This window comes from Fundulus heteroclitus, chromosome 15 (assembly GCF_011125445.2).
Source record: "Fundulus heteroclitus isolate FHET01 chromosome 15, MU-UCD_Fhet_4.1, whole genome shotgun sequence".
Lineage (NCBI taxonomy): Eukaryota > Metazoa > Chordata > Actinopteri > Cyprinodontiformes > Fundulidae > Fundulus > Fundulus heteroclitus.
Window position 1 is genome coordinate 8,404,353 of NC_046375.1, and position 24,009 is coordinate 8,428,361.

At 39.2% G+C, this 24,009-nt stretch overlaps 1 protein-coding gene across 1 annotated transcript; it reads right to left on the reverse strand.

Annotated features, from left to right (window-relative positions):
• Positions 1 to 200: 200 nt before the first annotated feature.
• On the reverse strand, positions 201 to 12,489 carry rhag (Rh associated glycoprotein). Its single transcript, XM_012869075.3, has 10 exons — positions 12,198 to 12,489; positions 5,564 to 5,747; positions 3,989 to 4,139; positions 3,764 to 3,911; positions 3,192 to 3,358; positions 2,953 to 3,090; positions 1,870 to 1,994; positions 1,716 to 1,786; positions 1,555 to 1,628; positions 201 to 1,466 (listed from the first exon to the last, which is right to left on the reverse strand). Exons 1-10 carry the CDS (start codon positions 12,403 to 12,405, stop codon positions 1,398 to 1,400), a joined length of 1,335 nt encoding a protein of 444 aa, XP_012724529.2. The 5' UTR covers positions 12,406 to 12,489; the 3' UTR covers positions 201 to 1,397.
• Between the last annotated feature and the right edge of the window lie 11,520 nt (positions 12,490 to 24,009).

The window sequence follows — 24,009 nt, forward strand, 5'->3', positions numbered from 1 at the left end:
TCATGTGAATAATTAAAATGTATATAAGACATTGCACTGCAGTCTAACAAGTGTGCTGGACACACTTGATTTCAAAGAACTGATATATTTCTGGTCAAATAGTGATGGTACTAAATAAGCAAGATGGTGGAAGTAAAGAAAAACTTTTTTTTAATTTAAATTCTACACATGGATGAAATAAACCAGCACATTATTAGGAGTATTGTACAAAAACATTTTTAATATGACTGTATTAGTATATTGTACAAGGAGGAGCCAATGCCCACTGAAAGGAAAATATATTGAAATATCAGTGGCTCAAGGTAGGACAGATAATGAAGCACAGCTGTATCTGTTTGATAAATCCTATTTGTAGTCAGTTTTATCAAGCCACCAGTCTAGGATTTTAAAATAGATGCAATTAAAAAGCTCTTCAGTGCCATGCCGCTTCAAACAAAAGGAGAAGCTTTCATACTGAGAAAAACACCTGAGGTTTGTCGCATTCTTGTTTTTGTTTTTTTAAAGACTCAGACTAAAACAGAACCTTACAGTAACCAATTAATGGAGAAACAAAGACAGAGAAATAAAATAAAAAAAAAACAGAAAATTAAACCTTAAAAATTATGTAATAACTTTGATAAAAAAAAAAAAAAAATGACTGCAAATTCTCTGTACCGGTTGCTATTGTTAGCTTTGATAAAACTGACCTTGTCGATCCATACACAAGCTGTATGCACAATGTCAAAATACATTTACTAAGAATAAAAACAGCTTAGTCTGTAACAGGCATTCCATGCTAAATAGTACAAGAGTCCTCAGAAATACAAGAAACGCTTGGAAAGCGACAGAAGATAAGACATATAAAGCTTTATTAGCTATATGAAGGTGAAGCGACCATCCCAGCCCGCGTCAGCGCGAACTGCTGGACTCTGGCTCCTCGCAAAAGAACTGGGCTCCAGTGAGGTAAAATGAAGCAGCAGATACAAATCCTCCTCTTTTCATCTTAAGTTTCAGCTTACATACATATTAAAATAAAATAGAATAAAAAAAAAAATACATGTAGTATCTTTAAAATACAAAAACTACATTAACAAAAGCTTATAAGAGTAGCCACGTTGCAGCAGTGAAGGAGAGAAGTTGCCTGCTTTGATTGCTATAATAATTCTAAAATATTTCTTCAAAACCTTTGGTGTAAGAGGTTATTTTTTGAGTCCGACGTGTCATTTTATCACAATGATTTCATAACTAATAGCTTTTCTATAGATCTCTTTGTACATACAACATGTAAAAAGAATGAGAATGTGGTGTTAAATTGTGTTTTTTTTCTTCAGATCAAAATAATGTGTCTGACAGCCAAAGCTTATAAAAGAAAGCCCTCTGTGCCTTCTTTCCCATCTGAAGGGACGACATGTCGCTATTCAAGCTTCTGTTTTGTTCTTTTCTGCAGCAGCCAGACTTCCGTCGTGCTCCCCCTCCTCCTCGGGAACCTGTGAGAGACACAAAGCAGCGTCATGAAGAGACTGCAGAACAATGATGTGTGATGTAGAGCTCATAATGCAGAACGGGAATCCTTACCTCCCAGTAAAGAGAGTCATCGAAGCAGTTCTGGTCTGGAGGCTGTCCCCAGATTGGCAGCTTCATTATCAACCCTGGAAGAAGAAAGTGGCAACGTTTATCATAAAGCATTCATCTCTGTGTGCGTACATTTCTGTAGTCCAGCTTCCATCCCCACTCACCAGTTATGGCACCTCCGATCAGAGCGAACCCGAGGGACGAAGCCAGGGCAGCAGCTTGCATGGCTGCAGAGCTAACGTATCAAGGGAGAATAACATTATTTCAAAGCAATTTGTGAGGGGTTGTTTCAATTACTACCTATGGAGTATCTTTTACCCTTTAGCCGCCTTCCCCATAGCCACAGCAATAATGCCAGCCAGTCCTCCGAGGACGCCAGGCATGCCGTGCAGATTGTGGACTCCACAGGTGTCTTGGATGCCCAGGTTGGATGCCAGGATCGGCTGCAGAGGAAGGAAAATATCAAATATTCTCTGTTATAAAAGGTAGACTTTGATGAAACCCACTAACAAATACTACAGATTATTTAACTTCATGCAACTGGATGCTTTCATGCTTTATCTGGACTTTTATAACCAAAGCAACAGGTGTGTCTGAATGCTCGGCACAGAATCAAGCTTGTTCCAAGTGCAAGCTGAACTTCACCAAGGCCGTCCCTTCTTAGTTGTCTTGTTCGTGGCTATTTTTTAAGGTTGCCGCCGTTCTATTGGTTTCCTCACAAACTTTAGCATGCAATGGAGTTGTTCGCATCGAGTTTCAGAACACGATTCTCAGCCGGATCTGGTTCTGGTTCACAGTCGACGCCGGGTGAGTGACGTGGATAGACGGACTGGGGCCTCTTTTGCAACAATGGGATCACTGTTCTGGTCTGTTGTGATGAAAAAAGAGCTAAGTCAAAAAGTGAAGCTCTTAATTTGCTGCTTTGTCTCCTTTAAACCATCACCTATGGAAGCTGGACAGACGGAGCTGACATGAGCTTCCTCTCTTGGGTCTTTCCACTCAGTCTTTGAGAGGAACCTCTTCATCCAGCAGGAGTTTTAAGAGCTGCTGCTCCTTTGAATTAAAAAGGAATCTGTTGTGGACATCTGCTCAGGATGCTCCCTATGCCTCCCGTTTTCTGGGAACGCCCCACTGGGAGCGGATCCCTTGGCAGACCCAAAAACCTGCTGAAAGGACAGTTCTGCACCTGAAGCACCTTAGGATTCCCAACAGGATCTTGAGAGTGTTACTGGGAAGATGGGTGTCTGAGTGTCCCTCCAGGACTTGCTAGACTTTAAGAATATTGCTTCTTTCAGATCACATATTCAGTCTTCACATGCAACGAAACCGACTTGAGCAGACTCTTACATTTAAAGCAATATAGCCTCAATTTACTGGAGCTATTGCTTGTTTTCAACTCACAGAGAGGTGTTTGAAGCCCAGGGTGGAAATGATGCCAGCCACTAAACCAATCAGCATGGCACCAAATGGCTGGATCTGCATGTCGGCACAAGTTCCCACTGCAACGCCACCAGCCAGAGTGGCATTCTGTATGTGGACCTGTGTTAATATAAAGGCATGTAAATGAGAATAAGTCCATAAATGTGTGTTTTTTTTTTCTTTTTTAGTCAACTACTTTAGATGAGTGCAAGGTGCCTGACCATATCCAGTTTTCCTCTGTGCTCAACCAGGCTGGAGACGGCGTAGGCGGAGAGCACGCAGGCAGCCAGGGAGACATAGGTGTTGATCACTGCGGTGAGCTGAGTGGCACCTCGATCAGCGATGGCTGAGTTGAAGCTGGGCCAGAACATCCACAGGAAGACGGTCCCTGCAGAACAAGCAAATGAATTCATGCTGATGAGACAAAGAATTTACAAGACAAACAAGCAGTGGATGTTGGGTGAGAAGCTGCGCTGCTGTTTGTGTCCACTTGGTGGCAGAAGTGCTGCATCTGCAGAAGGACTGAGCACAAACCACACGATGTTGATTGCATATTCTTGTTATTCACAGGTGTTGTGCATTAGAGTGAAAGTGTCCAAATGTGATAAATTCATATTAGAGTATGTATTGTTATCAGACAGCTGAAAAAAAAAAAAAAAAACAGAGATGGAAATGAAACTGAGAAGGTAAATGTTATGAAAAGCTGTTCAGACAGATGGAAAACCCTTGAAATCACCTTATGGTCGTCCTTATAGTGCCCAAAATATTTGTTTACAGTGTAACTTTCTCTTACCGATCATTGCAAACATATCAGAATGATAAACAGAGCCATCATTCTCGTGTCCGTTTCTCAAACCGGGTCGGTAAAGAACCCGAGCCACTGCCAAGCCAAAGTAAGCACCAAAGGCGTGTATGATCATCGATGCTCCAACATCGTTAGCCTGTAAAATGAGACGTTTCACAGTGTTTTCAGGTGGATTGGTTTGGTAATCTTTAGCATGTACTGTTATAAACTCACCCCCAGAATGGAAACCACCAGGTGCTCATTGATGGAGAAGATGGTGATCTCCAGGATGGTCATTATGAGGAGCTGCACGGGGCTGGTTTTACCCAGGACTGCACCGAAGGAGATCAGGACTGTAGCTGTGCTGAAGTCTGCATTGATCATTCTGTGGCAAAATGGGAATCTTAATGTTTAGAACTGCAATTATTTATCCCATGATTTTTCATTTCTTACATTTTGTCACATTAAAAACCCCAACAAATTATGGGGATTTTAAGCGATAGGACCAACGTGTATGAGGCAGTGCGTAATGGAAGAAAAAGGATAAATTGGTTTTAATATATTTTGCAAAGAATACTCAGCAAAGTGAGATGTGAATTTATGTTTTTCAATATTGTGTTTTTGGGTTTTTTGTTGCACTTGTGAATAATTTTTTCAAAGTTGGCTGACCTCAGCCAGAATTGAACCCGGGTCAGCTGCATCATGGACTAAGGCCTCCGTACATGGGTCATGCTCACTACCCCCGCACAATCGGAGTACACCCTGTGAATTTGTGTTTAGCCTTGATGAGCTGCATGTCTGGAGCAATTTGGTCCAACCACAGAATGAAGACATTACACGCTCTTTTGAAGCTTAGTCTTGCCGCCATCCTCAATTGAACTTAGTTCTGAACTTTGACTGGACCATTCCAACAAGTCAACATTTATTTGATCTAAATTACTCCAGGTCTGACTGTATGTTAATGGTTTTTGTCCAGTGACTGCTCCAGGCTCCGACCTTTTTTACAGCCTTCTGACAAGTTTTCTTCCAAGATTGCTCTGTAGTTAGCACCAACCATCCTCATATTCCTTTTTTTGCGGCAAAAGAAAAGCATCCTAGCCTTAATGATGTATGGGTGGTGCGCAGTGTTAAATCTCCTAGACGCATAATATTCGACATGTGGGACAAAAAACATTTAATCTCGTCTCACTAAAGTACCTTCTTGCACCTGTTTGCTGTATTTCCCACACGGCTTGAGGTAAACTACAAACACAACGTCTCACGGCTCTCCAAACAACGCCTTTCTTCTTGCTACATATCGACAAAGTTAGGTTTGAGTGCACGAGTAATAGTCCTGTCACCAACATTCTTCCTCGTGTGCTGTGGATCTCAGCAGCTCCTCCAGAGTTAACTTGTCCCTCTTGACTGTTTTCCTTATCAAACTTCTCCTTTAATTGGCTCTTGGTTGAGATGGCCCGGTCACGTGGCTTCTGTAGGTAGTTTATTTATGTTTATAAATAAACTACCTACAGAAACTACTTTATTATATTTATAAACGTTAATGGGTTGAATGCAACTTGCATGCTAGAATATTTTAATTTGTATTAAAAAAAATAAAAATAATAATTGGAAGCAAAATATTCATCTCACAATTGATCCTGCACATAAAATCCCAATCGAAAGCATTGAAAATTGTGGCTGTGATGTGACAAAATGTGAGGCAATTCAGGGGGTAGAAATACAGATATAACATGTAGTACGCAGCGGCCTAAAAATCCTTTTTAAAAAGCCTGTTTTTATGTTTTCGACTGCATCGGTTCAGAGACGTACTTCAAAATGTCCATTTTAATCTTGCCCTTATCCATGTGCCACAGTCCCTGCATGAGGAGCCCCCATTGGAGGCCGAAGGCGGCCAGCAGCAGGTTGATGCCCACACTGCTGAACCCGTATTTCTTGAGGAACGTCATCAGGAACCCGAAGCCGATGAAGATCATGACGTGAACATCCTGAAACACTGCAACGGGACAGAAAAAGGAGAGGTCACTTCTTTTGCTGCTAATTGAGGGACATGATCAAATCAAATTAAGCACATCAAGGTAAAAATGCTGCTTTCAGTTTCAATTTTGCTGTCCTGGATTGTCGTCCTTGTATCCCACTGGTTATTGGGTTTAAATGACTTTTTGAAAAGTTGGTTAACTTAACAGGAGTCATGTTTCTCAACAGAGGTGTCATTGTAGTGACCTGTTAGCTGAGAAACCTATTTAAGCCCACCATGAATAGTGTTCTGGGAAAAGCCTGTTCTGGCTTTCTTGCTAGCTCTATTGGTCTGTGGCACCTCTGATGAAGAGCATGCGATCCTAATATACTCCTAAAGCGTGAAGAAATGCGTTAAATGACTAAAACAGTGGTGTTTTTGTCATGTGGCACTCTCCAGAGTAAGAATATCAAGACTACTGAATGCTCCTCAAGTGCAGAGTTAAGTCAGTTTGTTAAGTTTTTAGGGAGAATTTAGACAGAACGGGCTGCTTCTTTCAAAACTCCTCATCATCAGACAGGAAGTCAGGCTCTGGTTTCCCTGAAGCCTTTAAGCTTGATATGATGAGCTTCTCATGTGGGAAACGCATCAAGGAGGAGATATGTGGGCTGGGAAACAATAGGCCTCATTTCCTTTGCTCTAGATGAATAGATGATGTAGTCTCAATCATCTATAATCTGCACCATGTACAGCCCAAGAGACAAGTGTTTGTGAGACAGAGAGGGAAAGAGACATTTCTCTCTCTGTCCAGCTAAATAAAACTTGCTTAGAGCTGCATGTTACATAACCTTTTGGGAAAAAAAGGCAGCTGATACTATTTGATAAATATCTACTCTTGGAAATTTGGCAGTTCATCCCTTCAATCCAAGATCAGGGCATGGGGGCAATAAATCCTGGAGGTATTCCCAGAGATCCCCAGCGACAACCTCCCGCTCATTCTGGAAGATCCTAAGGGGTCAGATGGGATTTCTTATCCCCCCAGCAGGTTCTGGGTCTTCCCTGGGGTCTCCTCCAAGTGGGCTGTGGCAGGAAACTCTCCAAAGGGAGGTGCTGTGGGGGCATCCTGATCAGATGCCCAAACCACCTCCACCCATTCTCTGCTTTGAGCTCCCACATCTCCTTTTGGCTGCTTGAATTGATAGCTTTATTTTGAAAGAACTGCAATTGCATATCTATTTTTTAGGTTTTGAAATAAAGAAAAACAAAACAATTGAACTTTTTCTATGATGTAAAAAAAAAAGTACATAGTTTCCACCCTAATGTCAAGAAATATATTTAAAAAGTGTTACCGGTACTTTAAGTGTCATTCTGTAGTGGAAATTTAATGCAACTTGTCCATGAAAAACTGAAAAAAAGCTCTTAACAATGCATTTTTTGTTATATCTATATTTAGAAACATTTTTTTTTTTTTTGTCAAAGTAATTACGAGCCATGTGGAAGGTCCAAACAGCCCCTTGTGGCTCTGGAGCTGAAGGTTGCCGACCCCTGGTCTAGAGATACATACTTTCTGCCTCCTTAAAGAAACTCTTAAGTGACTTGAGAAACGTGTTGACAGCTTTTCTTACGCGCAATGCATGCAATGCAGACAGGAAAACAAATTCCATACTTCTGTGCATGTTAAGGTTTTCAAAGTCAAAGGCCATAAGAGGCCACTGATAATCTTGGTGTGGCACATAATCCCAAGGCAATAGGTTTTGGTCCTACTGTCCATTCATTCTTTATAGATGATATGATCGATTGTAAATAAAAAATACATAGTCGTCGGACTTAAATATTGATTTGATTTTGCAACTCACTCACTAGTCCGTTGGTGGCTTAAATTTATATTAACAAAATATTATGGCTATAAGAGTGTTTGGACAGGGAGTTGGGTGGTAGTGCCACTGCTGTTCAGAGGGGTATAAAGAACGAAAACAAGAGTAAAGAGTTAGCTCCACAGTTTCTCAAGAAAGAGATGCCCACGATCTTTTCAACTCCCTCTAATCCATGTAACATACAGTCCATCGTCTTTGAGAGCTGAATGTTTTTTTAGATTGGCGGGTGTGATTCAAAAGAGGCTCCAACAAGCTACTTAACCTGGCCAAAAAATTGTGTCTGATAACATATTGACAAATGCAAAGACAAACAACTAAAAAACATTATTGACATTTAAACACTAAAATAGCAGTAACCACATTAATTACCCATGGTTAATGCTGTAAAATAGTAATAAAGGGATCAATAGCGAAACACAGCAGACCCAAAAGCTGCCGTGCCATGCATTCACCATCCATGGGTCGGTAAAAAACTCATTAGAACTCCTTTTTAAGGTACTCAAACAACAATTTTGTGCTCTCAGATGGTTTTGTTAGTTGGAAATTTGACCTTAAATAACAAAGCATCCAATAAACGTGTTCCAGTTGCAACCTGGAAAACCGCTAGCAAGCTAGCGAGCTAGCAAGCTAGATATCTATACTGATGTAAATAGTAAACAATGAAGCAAATGCTAATTACAAGATGACTGGAATATACTTCTCCTGCATTCAAACACTGTACAACACTTTTTATTGTCTTAGGGGTGCAGTTGATTCATTAAGGTAAACTGATTTGTATCTCATTGCAGACAATTAATTCTACTACAAGTATTCGTGAGACAGCCATATTGGATCATGAAGTTGGGGAAACCCTTTCAGTTCAAGTTTTGGCAGCTTGTCAAAAGGGTTTTGCTTGGGTTTTCCATTTGAAGTCTTGGAAAATCAGCAGAATATTCTTACAGCTGCGTTCTGCATAGCCGGCCCAAGCTTAATGAGCCAACCTTACAGTTGGCTCATTAAGCCAACGCATTTTTGCATGTCTGAATTATGGTTTTATACCATGGTAGTTTCCTCATTGTGCGTTATTGCACATGGTAGTTTTTCCTTGACAGCCAGTCTGCCCCAGGGCAGCTGTGGCTGCTAACATAGCTCACCACTGTCAAGGTGTGAATGGGTGAATGACTGATTCTAGTGTAAACTAGTTAAAGCGCTATGCAAGGTGTTTACCATTCATTTTATTTGTAATATGATGCAAAGATAAGTTTGTTTAAATTATACTAATGAGCAAAAATATTGTGCATAATTCTTTAACGTTCATTTGATTTCTTCAGGATGGACAAATATTGCTTCAATCCTTTAATTAAAGAACAACCATATTTAGGAGGCAGTTTATAGGTTTGTCTTGCTTATAGAAACCAATCACTACACTTAAAATAAGCTTTTTATTATATTTTATTCATCTTTAACTTGTGTATTCAATCTCTGGATCAAAATTTTAATTGACAGAGATACCACATATGCATCTGAGTAAGTAAGAAATTAGATTTCTCATACCTTCAGTATTTCTTTGCACAAGACAACCATATTGGATTTGTGAACTAAGTTCAATAAGAATTTATCCAAGCCATACTTTTTAAAGCATGTGCTCCAATGCTATGTACTATAACATTTTGAAATTAGGTTAGCATCAGTTTCAGTTTTTACTATTATTCTTGAAACCTCTTTAGGAAACCTTTCCAAAGGAAGCTTTCCAAATAGTAGCGTTTTTTTTTAAAGATGGTAGAATATGCGACACAGTAGGAGAAAACTATTGATTTTCCCAACAGCTGAAACAATGTTTAAGCTGTCTTGTTATAGTTAGTTGTTTGTTGGGATTATCTCTAAACATGCATTTCCCTCTAGTTATTTTACTTTCCTAGTCCTGTGTTTAAGCACAACTATTTCTTCAAGCTGTAACGTCCAATGAAAAAAGAGGATTTTTCCAGATGTTGAAACTGTACGAAAAAATACAGTTTTCGGAATAATCGCATAATATTGAGATCCTTACGTGTAAAAGCCTATTTAAAATGCTTTCAAAAGCTTATAAAACAGGGAAAAAAGATAACATACTTTATGAATGGAAACACCAGAGTGTTTATGCAAACCATGCTCCTACTCAATATTTGCTAATTGCAAGTTTCCACTGTGCGTTTGGTTAGATAAAAGGTTCTTAACCTCTTTTAATCTTGTCTGTTTATCAGCAGCTTCAGTACTGAGCTCAACATCTGCAGCAGCACAGTGAGGTGTAGATATCCATATCTGATTTATGCTTAAAGCCACATGACCTGTTTTTCTCTCAGGTTTTCTCCTTTGACTCCTTACTGATCACCAGCTGGGTGACTCGGACCCGCTTCGCTTGAAACGAGAGATTACGGTACAGTGAGGAGTAGTTTGAGGATGCCTGTGAATTGAAACTGGTTAGATGCCACAGTGAGTGGCAACACGCCCAGAAGTTAGGTAACGTTGCGTGGGTGAGCCAAGACAGGAGAGAATCCCCCCAAGGAGCATCTGCAGAGAGCTGAGCGAAGAGTGATGCAAGTGGTGCAAAAATAGTTGCTCTTTCTTGTTCATTTCCCATTAAAATTTGAAAAGTTGCACGATTGCATAAAATGGGGAATTTTATTTTTGCAAGATTTATCTTGGATTAAAATAATTGTTGAATATGTATCTGTGTCAAATTGTGGGTCTAGAACAGGGGTGTCAAACTCATTTTGGTTTAGGGGCCGCATACAGCTTAATCTGATCTCAAGAGGGCCACACGAGTAAACTCATTGCAAGATTAAATAGAACTAATAAATGTGGACTTGTTTTTGATTTTTATATTAAATTAATTTAACTTTTACACAATATATTATGAATAACCTCAGCGTTTTTAAGAAAAGTATGTGCAATTTCAACAATACTTTTTTCAGTTAAACATTTACTTAAGTGCATTATGCATAAGAACTGATCACAGTGATCATACAATGTTGAAAAACATTTATTCACATTTTTTGTAACTTAAAAACACTGTCGTACATGACAAAATAGATCAAACAGATAAAAATCAGTTTTTATCTGTTTTTATCATTAAGAAATTATTAAAATTTTCCCACACCTGAAGCTTAATCTGCTAATGAAAACACAGCGCCCCTCGTGGACAATTTAGGAACTGCATATTTTCAATTAAACGAAGTACATGTTTTTTTCAATAATTGTTTTATCATTCTCTTCCTTTTATCTCCTCCTTCTTTCACCTTTTGTTTTTTTTTCTTCTTGTTTTTCCTTTCCTCTCCTACTTTCCCATTGTAGTGTCCATATCATTTGAGATATTCCCCACATGAATCATAATAAAATTATTCACATTCATAAATCAAGTGGAGCACTTTGGCAAAAACAGTACTGCTCCACTTGTGAAAATCAAATCTGATGAGCTGTTTTTGCCATTAAGACAACAATTCTTATTGCCACATTGCCAGACAGGACACTGAAGAAAAAAAAAATATATATATTTTTAATAATGATAATGCATTTAGCCACAGGGCCGGACTAAATTGTTTGGCGGGCCGGATCCGGCCCGCGGGCCGTATGTTTGACACCCCTGGTCTAGAAGTACAAGCCAGAAGTCTGAAAGTCTCACAACTGATTCTTGCATCACCTTCACAAGCAGAATTAATGATTTTTCTACTTTTTCCTGAGCCAGGCCCCAAAGATTTGAATGAATTTTTATATTTAAGTATATTTCACCTGTTCATGAATTCAGTTCTGAAGAAGGAAAAGTATAATTAAAGCACAGTAAGCCTTGAAACATGATATTTAGCTCAGCTGTCACCCTAATTGATATAAAGTTGGAAAGGAAAAGTGCTTGATTTTTTTTTAAAAAAAACGTTAAAACTAAACCGTCATAAGTTTTCCAAATTCTTGAGACTGAGCTAATCTCTGAGCCTCACACCTGCCCCACCCAGTCATCTGCAGACCAAACAGCAACTTGTACATGCAACGTCTGTATATGTTCATGCAGATAAGTAGTTGAGATGCAAAGAGTAGCTTCAGTGCTTCTCACAAAGCACTCAAAACACATATAAATGAGGTTTTCACAAGCACCAGAAGCTGTAATTTGCTGCTCTGGCCACCTTACGATTGACTATAATTACTTCTGTGACATAGTAATGCAAATCACATGTAACCTCCTCTCTGCCACAGACCACACTTTCTCCTGCTGGATCCCCTTCACCTCTCGGCTGCATCTGTCTGACTGTTAGAGAGAAAATTAACCCTGTGCATGTTTTTATCTCATTTCACCAGACTGCTCCAGAAATGACTTTCAAACGCTTCCGTGTGTGTTTGCAAGTAGTCAAAGCTAAAGCAATTAAGGAAAGACTTTCCTCTAAAAGTAACAGGCAACCTTTTTTTAGGCTCACGCAGCTCTTATCTCTAAAAGTTTTTTGTTAAATAAGAGCTACCTCCCATATTTCACCTTGGGTCAGAAGACTAGCATACAGCTTGAGGTTTTTCCCCTGCTTCTTTTGCTAATTAAAATGCTGCAACTCATGCAGTGCAACCTGGATAGAGTTAAGGCAGGATAATCCATCCAAGAGCATCCATCAGCGTCACTTACTAGGGTACAGATCCATAGGTGACGTCTCACTGCTGTTAGTTGCATGGTGATCACCATGGTGAGGATCTTGGTGAGCATCTTGGTGAGCATCATGACCCTTCCCATCGTCATAGACCACAAAAATACCAAACAGGGCTATGGTGATAATTTCCAAAATCAAGGCCAGGATGGGGAACTTCAGCCTCATGTTGGTGGAGTACGCAGGCATCCTGAAAACCAACTCTTGTTATCTTTCAGCAGCTTTTGAGTGTCAGTCCCTCCTTTAGGGCTTGTGCCGCCTAAAAAAGGGGGAAAGAAACCGGCCCCTGCTTTTAAACTGATCCAGTTTTCTTTGCGACCAATGACAGGGCAGAAGACAGAGGCCTCGATTGTGAACACCCCCCCCACACTTCCCCCACCCCGTTGCACTTTACTTACCAGGGATGGGTTTCCTCTGTGGACTGTGGGGACGGCTAAACAAAAAACAAACGTAACAACACCCGACGTCAAGTCTGTTTCCAGGTTCTTTTTTTTTTTTTTTTTTTTTACAACCAAGTACATTTCTAACATGTTTTTGTCTTTGGTTTTTACACTATAAGGAGATTTTCTTCGACCTTGAACAGTCTTGCAAGCACAGCTGTACTTCTAAGCACAACTTTGAGAAAACTATACATTTCGGTACAGTTATATTAAATTACAAACATATTTGTGGTGATAGTGCTAAACAAAAGTAGTCCTACCTATAGCTTTTTTTTTTATCAAGTTAAAACCACTACTTCCATTGTATTTTGTTTGGGCTTAAAGCATAGTTGTGAAGTGGATTTACAATTATGCTCGGTTTAAATTTTATTCAAGGACTAAAGATCCCTGGACTCTGGTATCCCTAAATAAAATCCGGTGCAAAAAGAAAACCATCAGAGGTTCTGTTTGCAGTTTCTCACAGGCAGTGTAGGACGCATAGCAAACACCTGAAGAAAGTGATTTGATCAGATGAGACTAAAAATGTACTATTTGACCTACAGACAAAACATTATGTGGCATAAAAATGAGGAGGCTCCCTTTCCAGCAAGACTGCAACCTTAAGCATACGGTCAGAGCCACACTGGGGGTGGGTTAGATCAAAGAATGGCCTAGTCAAAGCTCAGATATAAATTAAACTCAGAAAACTTCATTCAGTCTGACGGAGTTGGAGCCATTTTTCAGGGCTGTGTGGGCTGAGCTGGTTCTGGCTGCAGTGGATACAAGGTACGCAGGTAACAGGCACATAAAAAAAAAAACAGATTTTTTTCTTTGACCCATAATTTTTGTTCTACTTCAAAATAGAGCACTGCTTTGCGTTGATTTATTCACATGAACATTCAAATGAAAATATGCGGTATTAACATGCCAATATGTAAAAAGGTTCAAGGAGTATGTGTTACTTCCAGAAACTGCAAAGAAAAAAAAAATTAACCATAGTAGATTTATTTCTTTTATTCTTTGGTTTTCATGCAATTCTAGCTAATAGTCTTGTATTGTATCTGATTTATGTAGAATGAGGAGCAATTCAAATGACTGATCTTGTGATCACTTGCTTCACTTGTCAACAAGATCACATGAAAAATCATGTAGAGATTGTCTAATTTACGACAAGAAAACCTTTCAAAATGTATACATGAGTAGGTCCTTTCATAAAGAGTACAGCAGACGCTGATAAAAAACAGAATAAAAAAACAAGAGGCTTCATATTTAGTCCTAATCTGATTAAATTCAGCTGCTGCACTTGATTTTAACCTGCTATATTTAGCACGTAGAATAGGGGCTACTAATGCATCTCATGCATACAGTTGTGGTCAGATCTTTACATGCATTAATCATAGAAGTGAGAGTCATACATTTCTTGGCTTCTATGGTGTATTTGTTCTTTTAAAAATTTGGTGCACAAGTTTAAATTTACTGTGGATTTTCGGGACCCACTTCAGCTCATGGGTGAATAAAAAGACTTGCATATACTTATAAGCCCAAAACGAGATCTTGGGATAATTCTGCCAGGATATTTGGCCATTTGTCTCGGCAGAACCGGCTTAGCTCATTAATATTAGTTTGTTTTTTCACGTAGAGCAATTATGTGGAATTTCTTTTAGCCCCCTTTATCGGTTACAGAACTATTTCTAATGTGTGTATTGGATCTTTGGTCTATTACTACATTCAGTTGTATTGAAATTTCAACAATTTCCTTATTATTGCTTCCACCTTGCATGACCTAAGATGACACATCCCACAGCATGATGCTGCCACTATCATTCATTATTAATAAAGCGTCCTCAGGTGTGAAAGCCTTCCCTTTGTTCCCCCAAACATACTGCCAATGTGGCCGAGCTCAAGTTCTGCCTTTTTGTCTTAGCGGAACATGGAGGTTTTCTCCAGAAGCAATTTGGATTATCCATGTAGCCAGCTGTGAGTTTCAGCCAAACGTAAGGGCAAAAACCCTTACGTTTTGGAGCAGGTGCCTTTTTCTTCTTCATCAGTACCCTCTTGGTTCATTGTAATGTTTTACTAGCTTCACTGTGGAAAGCAACACTGTTGATCCACGTTCTTAAGGTTCATAATAAGCTTGGGCCTTGGTGGTCTCTGAGCTGTTCCTGAAAATCCAGAGGATACACAGAATTATTTCTGTCTGCCAAATGGAAAATTATTAAAGACGATATTTTCAAATAGCTACTTTTTTAGAAGTTTACATACACAGGAGGAGAATTTCACATCTATTCAGGTCTTGCCGACCCATGGGCACAATTTCTGGGAATTCACGTTCAGCGTTAATCTTGTTCAAACAAATGTTATGCAACCACAAACACCATGGGAATGTCCAGTCATCATACGTTCTGTGTCCCAGAGATGACGTGTTTTGATGCAGAACGTATGAAGCAGCTCCAAAAGGCAAGTAATTGACCTTGTGGCTTTGTGAAAATATGGGCTAAAGTAAAACAATGTTGTTGTCCATCGTAGAGTGAGTCCTGTACTGGTCTGGGCTGAAAGGTCACTCGGAAAGGAAGAAGTCAGTACTCCAAAAACAACTTGTGCTAGCACTGACCACAGATGAGAAGTTTTGTTTTTAAAGGTCGATTGAAACTATTGGAAAAGTAGATGGTTCTTCTAGGCTTACAGCAGGTTTCTGGGTTGGCACCGAGGAGCGGAAGTACGTGATTTATGTCTGAGGCTTGAAATAAAAAAAAAAATCTGTTTAAATATTGTCAGAAGTGAATACTTATTGATCGAGGTGGTGCTTGATGTCCAAAGGGGTGGAAAGTATACCCACAGAGTCTGAAGGTGAACGGCAGCTTGGTAATGGCTCCCTTTGTTGCTTTCTTTCACAGTTGAAGTCTGAGGAACAAAGGAGCATTGGAGGGTGGGCGAGGGATAATTTGTTTTAGGGACCCAGACGGTCTTTGTCAGGAGGACGGGTCAGAGAAGCAGTGAGAAGATTTATAAGATGAATTTTGAGAGGATTTCTCCAGCAATGACAAGGAGCAAGGAAGCAGAAGACTGAAACAGGTTCCAGTAGAACGGACGACAGAAGAGGTAAATGTGTGGACTCCAGGTAGTTCAAGACGCAGAAGAAGGTAGACCTCACTACCAAGGGGGGCAAGCAAAGCAATCACACGAAACACCTGCTAGTCGCTTCCTGCAATGAGATGAGGTGAGGAGAGACTCACATGCCCACACAGCTCTGTGGATATGACAGGTTACAGTTTGCAAATGCACTCTTGAAGATGTGTCTATAATGCATCTATAATGATCGTTGTTGTATGATCGATGTTTTGCTGCAGAAGGGACTTGTGCATCTCATAAAATACATGGTATCATGGGGGAAAACATATGGAAATATGACGATTTCAAGACATAAGTATAAAAGTTAATAACAAGTCAATGTGATAATTACCCTATAGTGCTAAATTAGCTTGACTTGTTTGAGTTTGACTGTATAATGGCTTAAACACGGCAAAGTCAATGTTTTTAAGTGGACGATAGAAGGCCCTACTATTGGTAAGATTTGGGCACAGAGTTTAAAAAGGTATTGTTGATGAAGGGAGGCTCTAAATCTGACTCAGCTATATCGATTCTGCCAGGATGGGATTGGCCAAAATTCCAGAAAACAACTGTGCAAAGTTGTAGAAAAGATATCCTCAAATACAAAGGAAATGTATGTAAACTTCTGATTTTAAAGAAAGCTATAAAAAAAACTCAGCATTCTTAGTACCAAGTACCAATTTTGGTAATTCTAGCTGACCTAAAACAAGAAATATTTCATCAGCTATGATGTTCCACAGTGAGAGAAAAAAAAGCTATGTGTCTTTTCACGGAGTGTATGAAAATATCTGGTTTTAACTGTACATACAATGAAATGCTCTGCCGGTATTAAAGTAAAGATGTTAATATTTGACTCAGTCAAATACATGCAGCTCTTGCTCTGAATAAATCTCACTTGAGTGTGAACACAATGGTAAAACATGCAGTAAAAGAGACAGAAAAGAACACCCCTTATGTGTTTCCAGCTGTGTGTTTTCTGAATGTAATTATCTTGAGATGCTTTTCAACAGGCTAATGATGCAATAAAGCATGTAAATGCATTTCAGTCATGGTGCCAGCATTAAAAAGGATGAACTCAGATCGGTTTTATGTGAAACTGTTGTCACGTTTGAGGCAGTTAAAAAGTTTGTATCATGGAGTCAAATTTATTTTGTCAAACTCATAAAACTCACTTGATGCTCAACAGGCCACTCAAAGGAGGTGTTGTGGATTATTAGCTTTGCTTATGTGTTTTTACTGCCGAATTTTTGGCTTCAAAAATACATAATCTGAATGTATATTCTATGACAGCAGATGACTTTTACGTTTTCCCATATTGTAAACAACGCAATTTCACTTCAGCTCTGAACTGACCCAAGTTATAGATTCGATGAGCAACATCCACAGTGATCATGCCAAATTTCCTCGGCCAAGAGGACCTTGATGAAGTTTGTGAGCTTTACAAATGAGCTGAGTAACTATAATCACAGCCAGCCAAACATGCCCTTTGGGAAATTACTTCCAAATGTTGAGATATCCAAACCTCTGCAGCTCTGTTAAGAGAAATCCTCTTTTCGGCAAATCTTCTGTCACGCTGCTTTTCAAAGTGGGGAGAGTTGTGGTGAAAGTTTGAAAGGGGCCTAATCACTTACTGTGAATTTACACATTTATAAGCCAGTGGCTCACTCTGGTTGTACACAAAGGTTTTCTAATTAAATTATACCACCTGTTGGGTTATTATATATTATTTCTGTGGTTAACTCTTTGTTTTTACTGGTTGGTAGTAAGCGAAGTGGTTTTGTGTATATTTACCATAATAAGACTACGTAATCAGTAGAATGACATTGTGCATGAGCGCCATGAGTAAACAAGGAGAAGCAATGGAGCCAAGTGAGTCACAAACACCCAGCGGAGGTGTGAACAGAAGGTTTCCTTACAGCGACAGCAATACGGCGTTGCAGCACAGTCTACTGGCTCTCACAATAGCTGCGTCAATTGTCATCATCTTGGTTTCTGATAGGTCCGCACAACAATGTCTATGTTTGTTTATTGCGCCCGGTGCAAAGTTCTTTTCAGGCTTCCAAAGGGCTAAACAAATACTATCAGGACAATAGTTTTGACAGTTTTTATATTTTTTTTATTGTTTTTTTTTTGTGTTTTCTTTTTATGGTAGTAACCTGTAACTACACCCCTTTAAAGGGGTTTTAAGTTCAGATTCATGTGTTTGATGATCAGCCTGATGGTCACCACAATAACAAGTTCATCTCTTAACAGTAACAAGCAAGCCGTGTACATTTCACCCAACAAAATCAAAACTTACCCTCCCCAAACGGTTTTTAATAATGTTTTTTTCTTTACATAAAAACCTGTAAAGTGATAACAATAAAAACCAAACGGCTTCAAAAACAATCAGAGCTGGCAGGTCAGGGAGAAAGTTGTGGAGAAGTTTAAAGCAGAGTAAGATTGTAAAACAATATTTCCTGTTTGCATTTTATAGCTCTGTTTGACCCATCAGCTACAAAAATCATAACAAATGGAAAGGGTCTGGGACAACTTGGAACCTACCAAGACACGCCCATTCATCTTAACTTACATGCCAGGCAAGGAGAGCATTCATTAGAGGAGCTGCAAAGAGCGGCATACAAACTTTGGAGGAGCAGCAGAGTATAATTAAAAATTTTAGCTTTCACAAAATGCTATGTATCATGCAAACCTACAACATGTACATCGCCTTGAACACATGCATTACCACTGTGAAATATGGCGGCGGCATCTTCACAATATGGGTATATTTTTTGAGGGACAAGCAAGCTGGTCAGAGTTTAAGGGGAGGTGAATGACGCTAAATACAGGACAAGCCTGGGAGAAAACCAGCTAGAACTAGTCTATGTTAGAGCTTCAATATAATAAAATTATATCCACACAAGAGTGTTGACAATGCTGTTGAATTCCTGAAACATTGTACAGCTGTTGATTCCTTGAAAACACATAGTTCCCTCCCTGATATATTTTAGCTAGGCTTCCCAGGTGTTATCACAATAAAAACTCCTTATATGGCCAGCAGTTTGGATAATCTGGTGTGTTTCTGAATCGAGTATTTTTCAGTTATATTTCTTCATTGATTGACTGCAAATACTTCAGGTCTCATGATCCTTGGGTGTTTGGTTTGGGATTTCCATTCTTGCCTGTTTTTCTTTTATAATATACATGTTGTTTTGCTTTACAGGTCTTGGCATGTCCTTTTAATTTCTGTGTTCATTAACATATTTAAGGTGTTGCCACATTTGTTCATTCCGTTAGGTTTACTTTCTTAGTTTATACTTGTGTTCTGTTCTTTGTACTTTTGAGGAAACATTTCTGTTATATCTCTGTTAGACCTTCCCCTTTGGTTGGATAGTTTCTTTGTGTATTATTTCATCTCCTTTTGTGTTAACAAGTCTCTCTTCCTCATTGTCTTAAATCCAGCTCCTTGATCTCCTGATTAATTATTCAGGGTCATTCTCCACTTCTCCCTCAGTAAATATGCTCATTGGTTCCCAATGTTCATCGCAGGATTCTTCCGTTGAACTGTGTTATGTATACGCTGTTCCACCATTAATCTGTCCTTGCTGGAAGCCTTGCTCCCCTTGTGTTTTGACATTTGCAAGTTTTTCTTTTCTTTTCCATCAAAGAAATCTGTCAACATCCAAACAGACACAAACTGTAGTTGCAGTACAGCTGAAGGCTCTGACATAATAAAGCTTCACTTTTCCATTTTATCAATAGTGTAAACACCCCGTGGGAATTTTAATCTTACTTTTAAAACTGCATCTGCTTGACCTTGAAACCTCTGACATTTTTTGAGTTCAAAAGCCAAATGTGTTTTAAAAGATGGTTGTTGCTAATTTACATTCAGTGCTATGCTTATGCAAGCTGCCGAAGGGCTCCACCTGTGAATCATTGATGCATTTTGAAAAGTTGGGCATCACTTTATGATGCATTTACTACAAGTAATGTTACTGAAATCATAGTCAGCTTTTTCTAAATTTAGGCTGTGAGCTTTGAAGTGCATAAAATGCACAATAACAGATTAGCTGTGTGGCTCCATCTAACAGACTGGTGTAAAGGTGCAGGTAAGGGAGTTTTTACAAAGTCAATGAAATTACAAGAATATTAGCAACAAAGCTGAATGATTTATAAGTCCCAATTGCTGAAAAAACACATTTTTTTTCATATTTTATTTTACAATCAGAAATTTCAATCTGTTTTATTGTTTTTCATGTAATAGCACTAGGAAGTGGAAGCAAAATAATAATTGTTTTGAACTTCTTTTTAAACAATTGTCTGAAAAATGATGATATTATTCCTCGTTTTACACCGATACTCCTAAAAAGAGTAAAAATGCAATCAACTACCTTCAAAAGTCATCAAATTAGGAAACTCCATGCGTTTGCAATTTAATCTCAGCACAAATTAAGCCTATTTGTGAAGCTCCCAAACAGCATCATGAAGACCAAGGAACACAGCACACAGATCAGGAATAAGGTTGTGAAGAAACACTGAGAAACTCACAGAGGACAGTTCAATTCGTCATCCAGTAGTGCAAACTTACCAAGACGTGGCTGTCCACGTAAACTGGAGGAGGATCTCTACAGATTTCACCATAATAGATGAGACGTAAGAGGAAAATCAAAGTTTTAAAAAAAGCCATACAAAATAAACTACTTGGTCTATCACATGAAATCTTAGTAAAATACTGTGAAGTTAGTGATTGTAAATATGTGAAAAAAACTGTATATATTTATTTTTTGCCATGTCTTGTACACAGGTTCAAAAACTTGCTCTGTTGAAACACAATGAAGAAACCTTTTTGTCTCCTTGCCTTTTATCTTTCTAGGCAATGCTAATCAGCAGATCATCAGGTGAGCATTCTGATAAAATATTTATTTTTTTGTTGAAAATGTTGCATTATATGTATATGCTTAAGTCTTTTAGTAAAGCGCAATTTTTTTCTGTCACTGTTTGTGTATAGACGCATCCAGCGTGGCTCCTTGTTTCCAAGAATTATCAGCCTTTTCTATGAATAAGTTGGCATTTCAATTACGTTTTTTCTCTCCTGAAAAAACAAACACTTTGTTGGCTCTTTCACATCTGCCGATGTGAACCGGCGCTGGACATTAAAGGCTACATCAAACGGGGCATTTAATCAGCTAAAATCAGTCTAATCTGGCCTCTTTGTGAAGTTCACATTCCAGAAAAGCCATTAGACAATTTATCTCCTCTCACTCACTACCCCATCGTAAAGCACATATCTGAGGAGAATAAACAAGCCATCAGGCTCAATGTGTTCCTTTTGTTATAGATTGTCACGCGCCGTCATGCAACATGGACTACCACACAGATGTGGTCCCATGTTGTTTTAAAAATGGACCAATGTCCACTGCCTATATGTGAACCTCTATATGAAGGACATACTTTTGTGAAACGTCCATCCAGCCTGACCTATCTCACCTCTTTTGTGAATTTCTAAACATACTGCATGTGGTTTCAGTAATAGGTGAACACTTTTATGTGGCATTTAATCTGACAATCTAGTCAGATTTCTTTTTTTATTTTTAAAGTAATAAAAACATTTTTTTTTTTTTTTTTACAATTTAGACTAATTTTAAATTAATGCCTTTGAGCTGTTTAATATACGCTGGGAACTAGTGGCAACAGGCTATTAAAAGAGCCGGTGTAGCAGAAAGGCATTTGGACATAAAAGTCTGTGAAAGGATGTGGAAATATCTTAACGATCAAAGCATTAAAAAAATAAAAAAAATTCAGTACAGAAGTGTGGTACATAATGTAGCCTGATATTAAGTGCTCCTCTAATGGCATTTTTTTTCATTGCTGTCTACTCAGCTCAACTCAACTCTTTTCTACTCAACTCTGGTTTGGATCGTTTTCTGTTACAACTGGGTACCACGACGTTAATGTGGGCGGGGTCGTCATAGCAAGATGATGTGACGTGTTTGTATTCAACAAAAACACAACGCAACAACGGAGGACATGGTAGCAATGTTGAACGTGTTGCTCAGCCGTTTTTTTTTTTTCTCAGACTCAAAGTCGAAAAAGATAGTCAGGGAAAACCAAACACTCTGGAGAAGTACAGGGGAGTGCGTATCTTTTTTTTCCTCCAAAGATAAAAGGATACAGAGTTTCCATTTTCTTTTAAAGTTTATATCAATATAATAATGTCGCTTTTGTGAACTATTAAAAAATGCTGGGTCTGAGAACCAGCAAAGGCTTCCTGTGCCCTGCCAACATGGTACTAATGGAAAAGGGCCATAAGTATTACATACCTCCTATTCAAAATCCCATGGGAAGCACTCCCTTAAATACCCCATGAGAACCCAGTAAATACTCTGTAAAGTCCTGTGAGTGCATTTTTCTGTTCTCAGGTATGTATACTGTAAGTATAAGTTTGCAGCGGCTTTCCCCAAATGGAATATGAAACGTGAAAAACCTTCTCTTGAGGTTGGGTTCACACACAGGATTACCAATTCAATTCAATTCAATTCAATTTTATTTATATAGCGCCAAATCATGAAACATGTCATCTCAAGGCACTTTACAAAGTCAAGTTCAATCATATTATACAGATTGGGTCAGATTATACAGATTGGTCAAAAATGTCCTATATAAGGAAACCAGTTGATTGCATCAAAGTCCCGACAAGCAGCATTCACTCCTGGGGAACCGTAGAGCCACAGGAAGAGTCATCTGCATTGTACATGGCTTTGCAGCAATCCCTCATACTGAGCAAGCATGAAGCGACAGTGGGAAGAAAAACCACCCATTAACGGGAAAAAAAACCTCCGGCAGAACCGGGCTCAGTATGAACGGTCATCTGCCTCGACCGACTGGGGGTTAGAGAAGACAGAGCAGAGACACAACAAGAGAGACAAAAAAGCACAGAAGCACACATTGATCCAGTAATCTGTTCTACATTAGATGGTAGTAGCGGGTGAGCCGTCTTCTCTGGATGATGTCACAGTTAACAGAACGCCAAACCAGGTGTACCTACTATGAAGAGAAAAGAGAGAGAACATAAAGTTAAAGCAGAAATGACAACACATAATGCATAATTGAAGAACAGTAGAACTCAATATAGTGAGAAAATTAGATCCTGATATACTCCAGTAACCTAAGCCTATAGCAGTAAAACTATAAAGGTAGCTGAGAGTAACATGAGTCACTAGTTATAATTTTTGTAATTACTAGTTATCACCAAACTCCTCGTTCCCTGCACTTCTCCTCCTTATGAAGATATACGTGTGGCTGATTAGAAGCAGGGGTCAGTCGGCATGTCGGACACAATCCAGATATTTTCTCTTCTCGAGTGAAAACTGTTAAGCAATCCATCTTTTGTTATGGGGGGGGGGGGGGGGGGGGGGGATACACACTGCAAGCAGCTGCCCTGAAAAATGTGAGCATTGCATGTTCAAGATCTTCAGTGATCCAGCCTGATTTAAGGAGTCGGATGGACTCCTTAAATTAGTAGTCCAGACTTGAAGGGTTTCTCACGCAAATGCATGCCTCAGGTCTGGGTCAATGTAAACCGGTTGAAGGTATTTGACCTGTCACAGTTGATATAGATGTTGTTTACAACATTTGCTTAACAAAGGTTTCTGTAAAGCAGCAAGTGTTGCGTGAAACTATGTTTATAAGCGAATATTGTGATGCTTGTGTTAATCTACAGCCTTATGATTAAGTTGGTGTGTTTGTGTGTGTGTCGTGATCTGGTCGTTTCAGCAGCACAGTGAAGCACTCTTTCAGACTGAGGACGATCAGGCGTTGATGCCTCCACTCTCCATCTCCGGACTGCTCTGCCACCACACCCCTCGTTTCCTGTGGCTGGGACAGAAGGGAACAGTTGCACCCTGATAAGCCCGCTCAGAGGGAAGCCTATACAGGGCGGCTAATCAGCGAGCTGGATACTTTCAGTCAACAACAATCACATGCTCTCATCGTGTTTGTGCTGATGTCAGATTTTCTGATACTTAAGGGGAGCCATATATTTCCTTATATGGTGTCCTATATGTGCAACACTTCATATGATCATATCCATATGATGATTCCCTCCTCTTCAGATGAGAAGAAAAACACGTCTCTGGTCTAGTTGGTCAGTTGCCTACTTTCTGTTTTGCTCACTGATCGTCTGAAGATATGTGAAACTCTGCGAGAGAAGCTGACAGCCCTTCAATGTTTAACAGGTGTGTGGATAGTTTAGTGTTATGGAAGCCTATCGTGTTTCTGTGGGATG

Coding starts and splice junctions, on each gene's coding strand:
- rhag (XM_012869075.3), bottom strand. CDS start 12,405: ATGCCTGCGTACTCCACCAACATGAGGCTGAAGTTCCCCATCCTGGCC. Junction 4,140..5,563: donor ATTAAAATGGACATTTTGAA/GTACGTCTCTGA, acceptor ATTTTGCCACAG/AATGATCAATGCAGACTTCA. Junction 1,787..1,869: donor ATGGGGAAGGCGGCTAAAGG/GTAAAAGATACT, acceptor TTGATACGTTAG/CTCTGCAGCCATGCAAGCTG.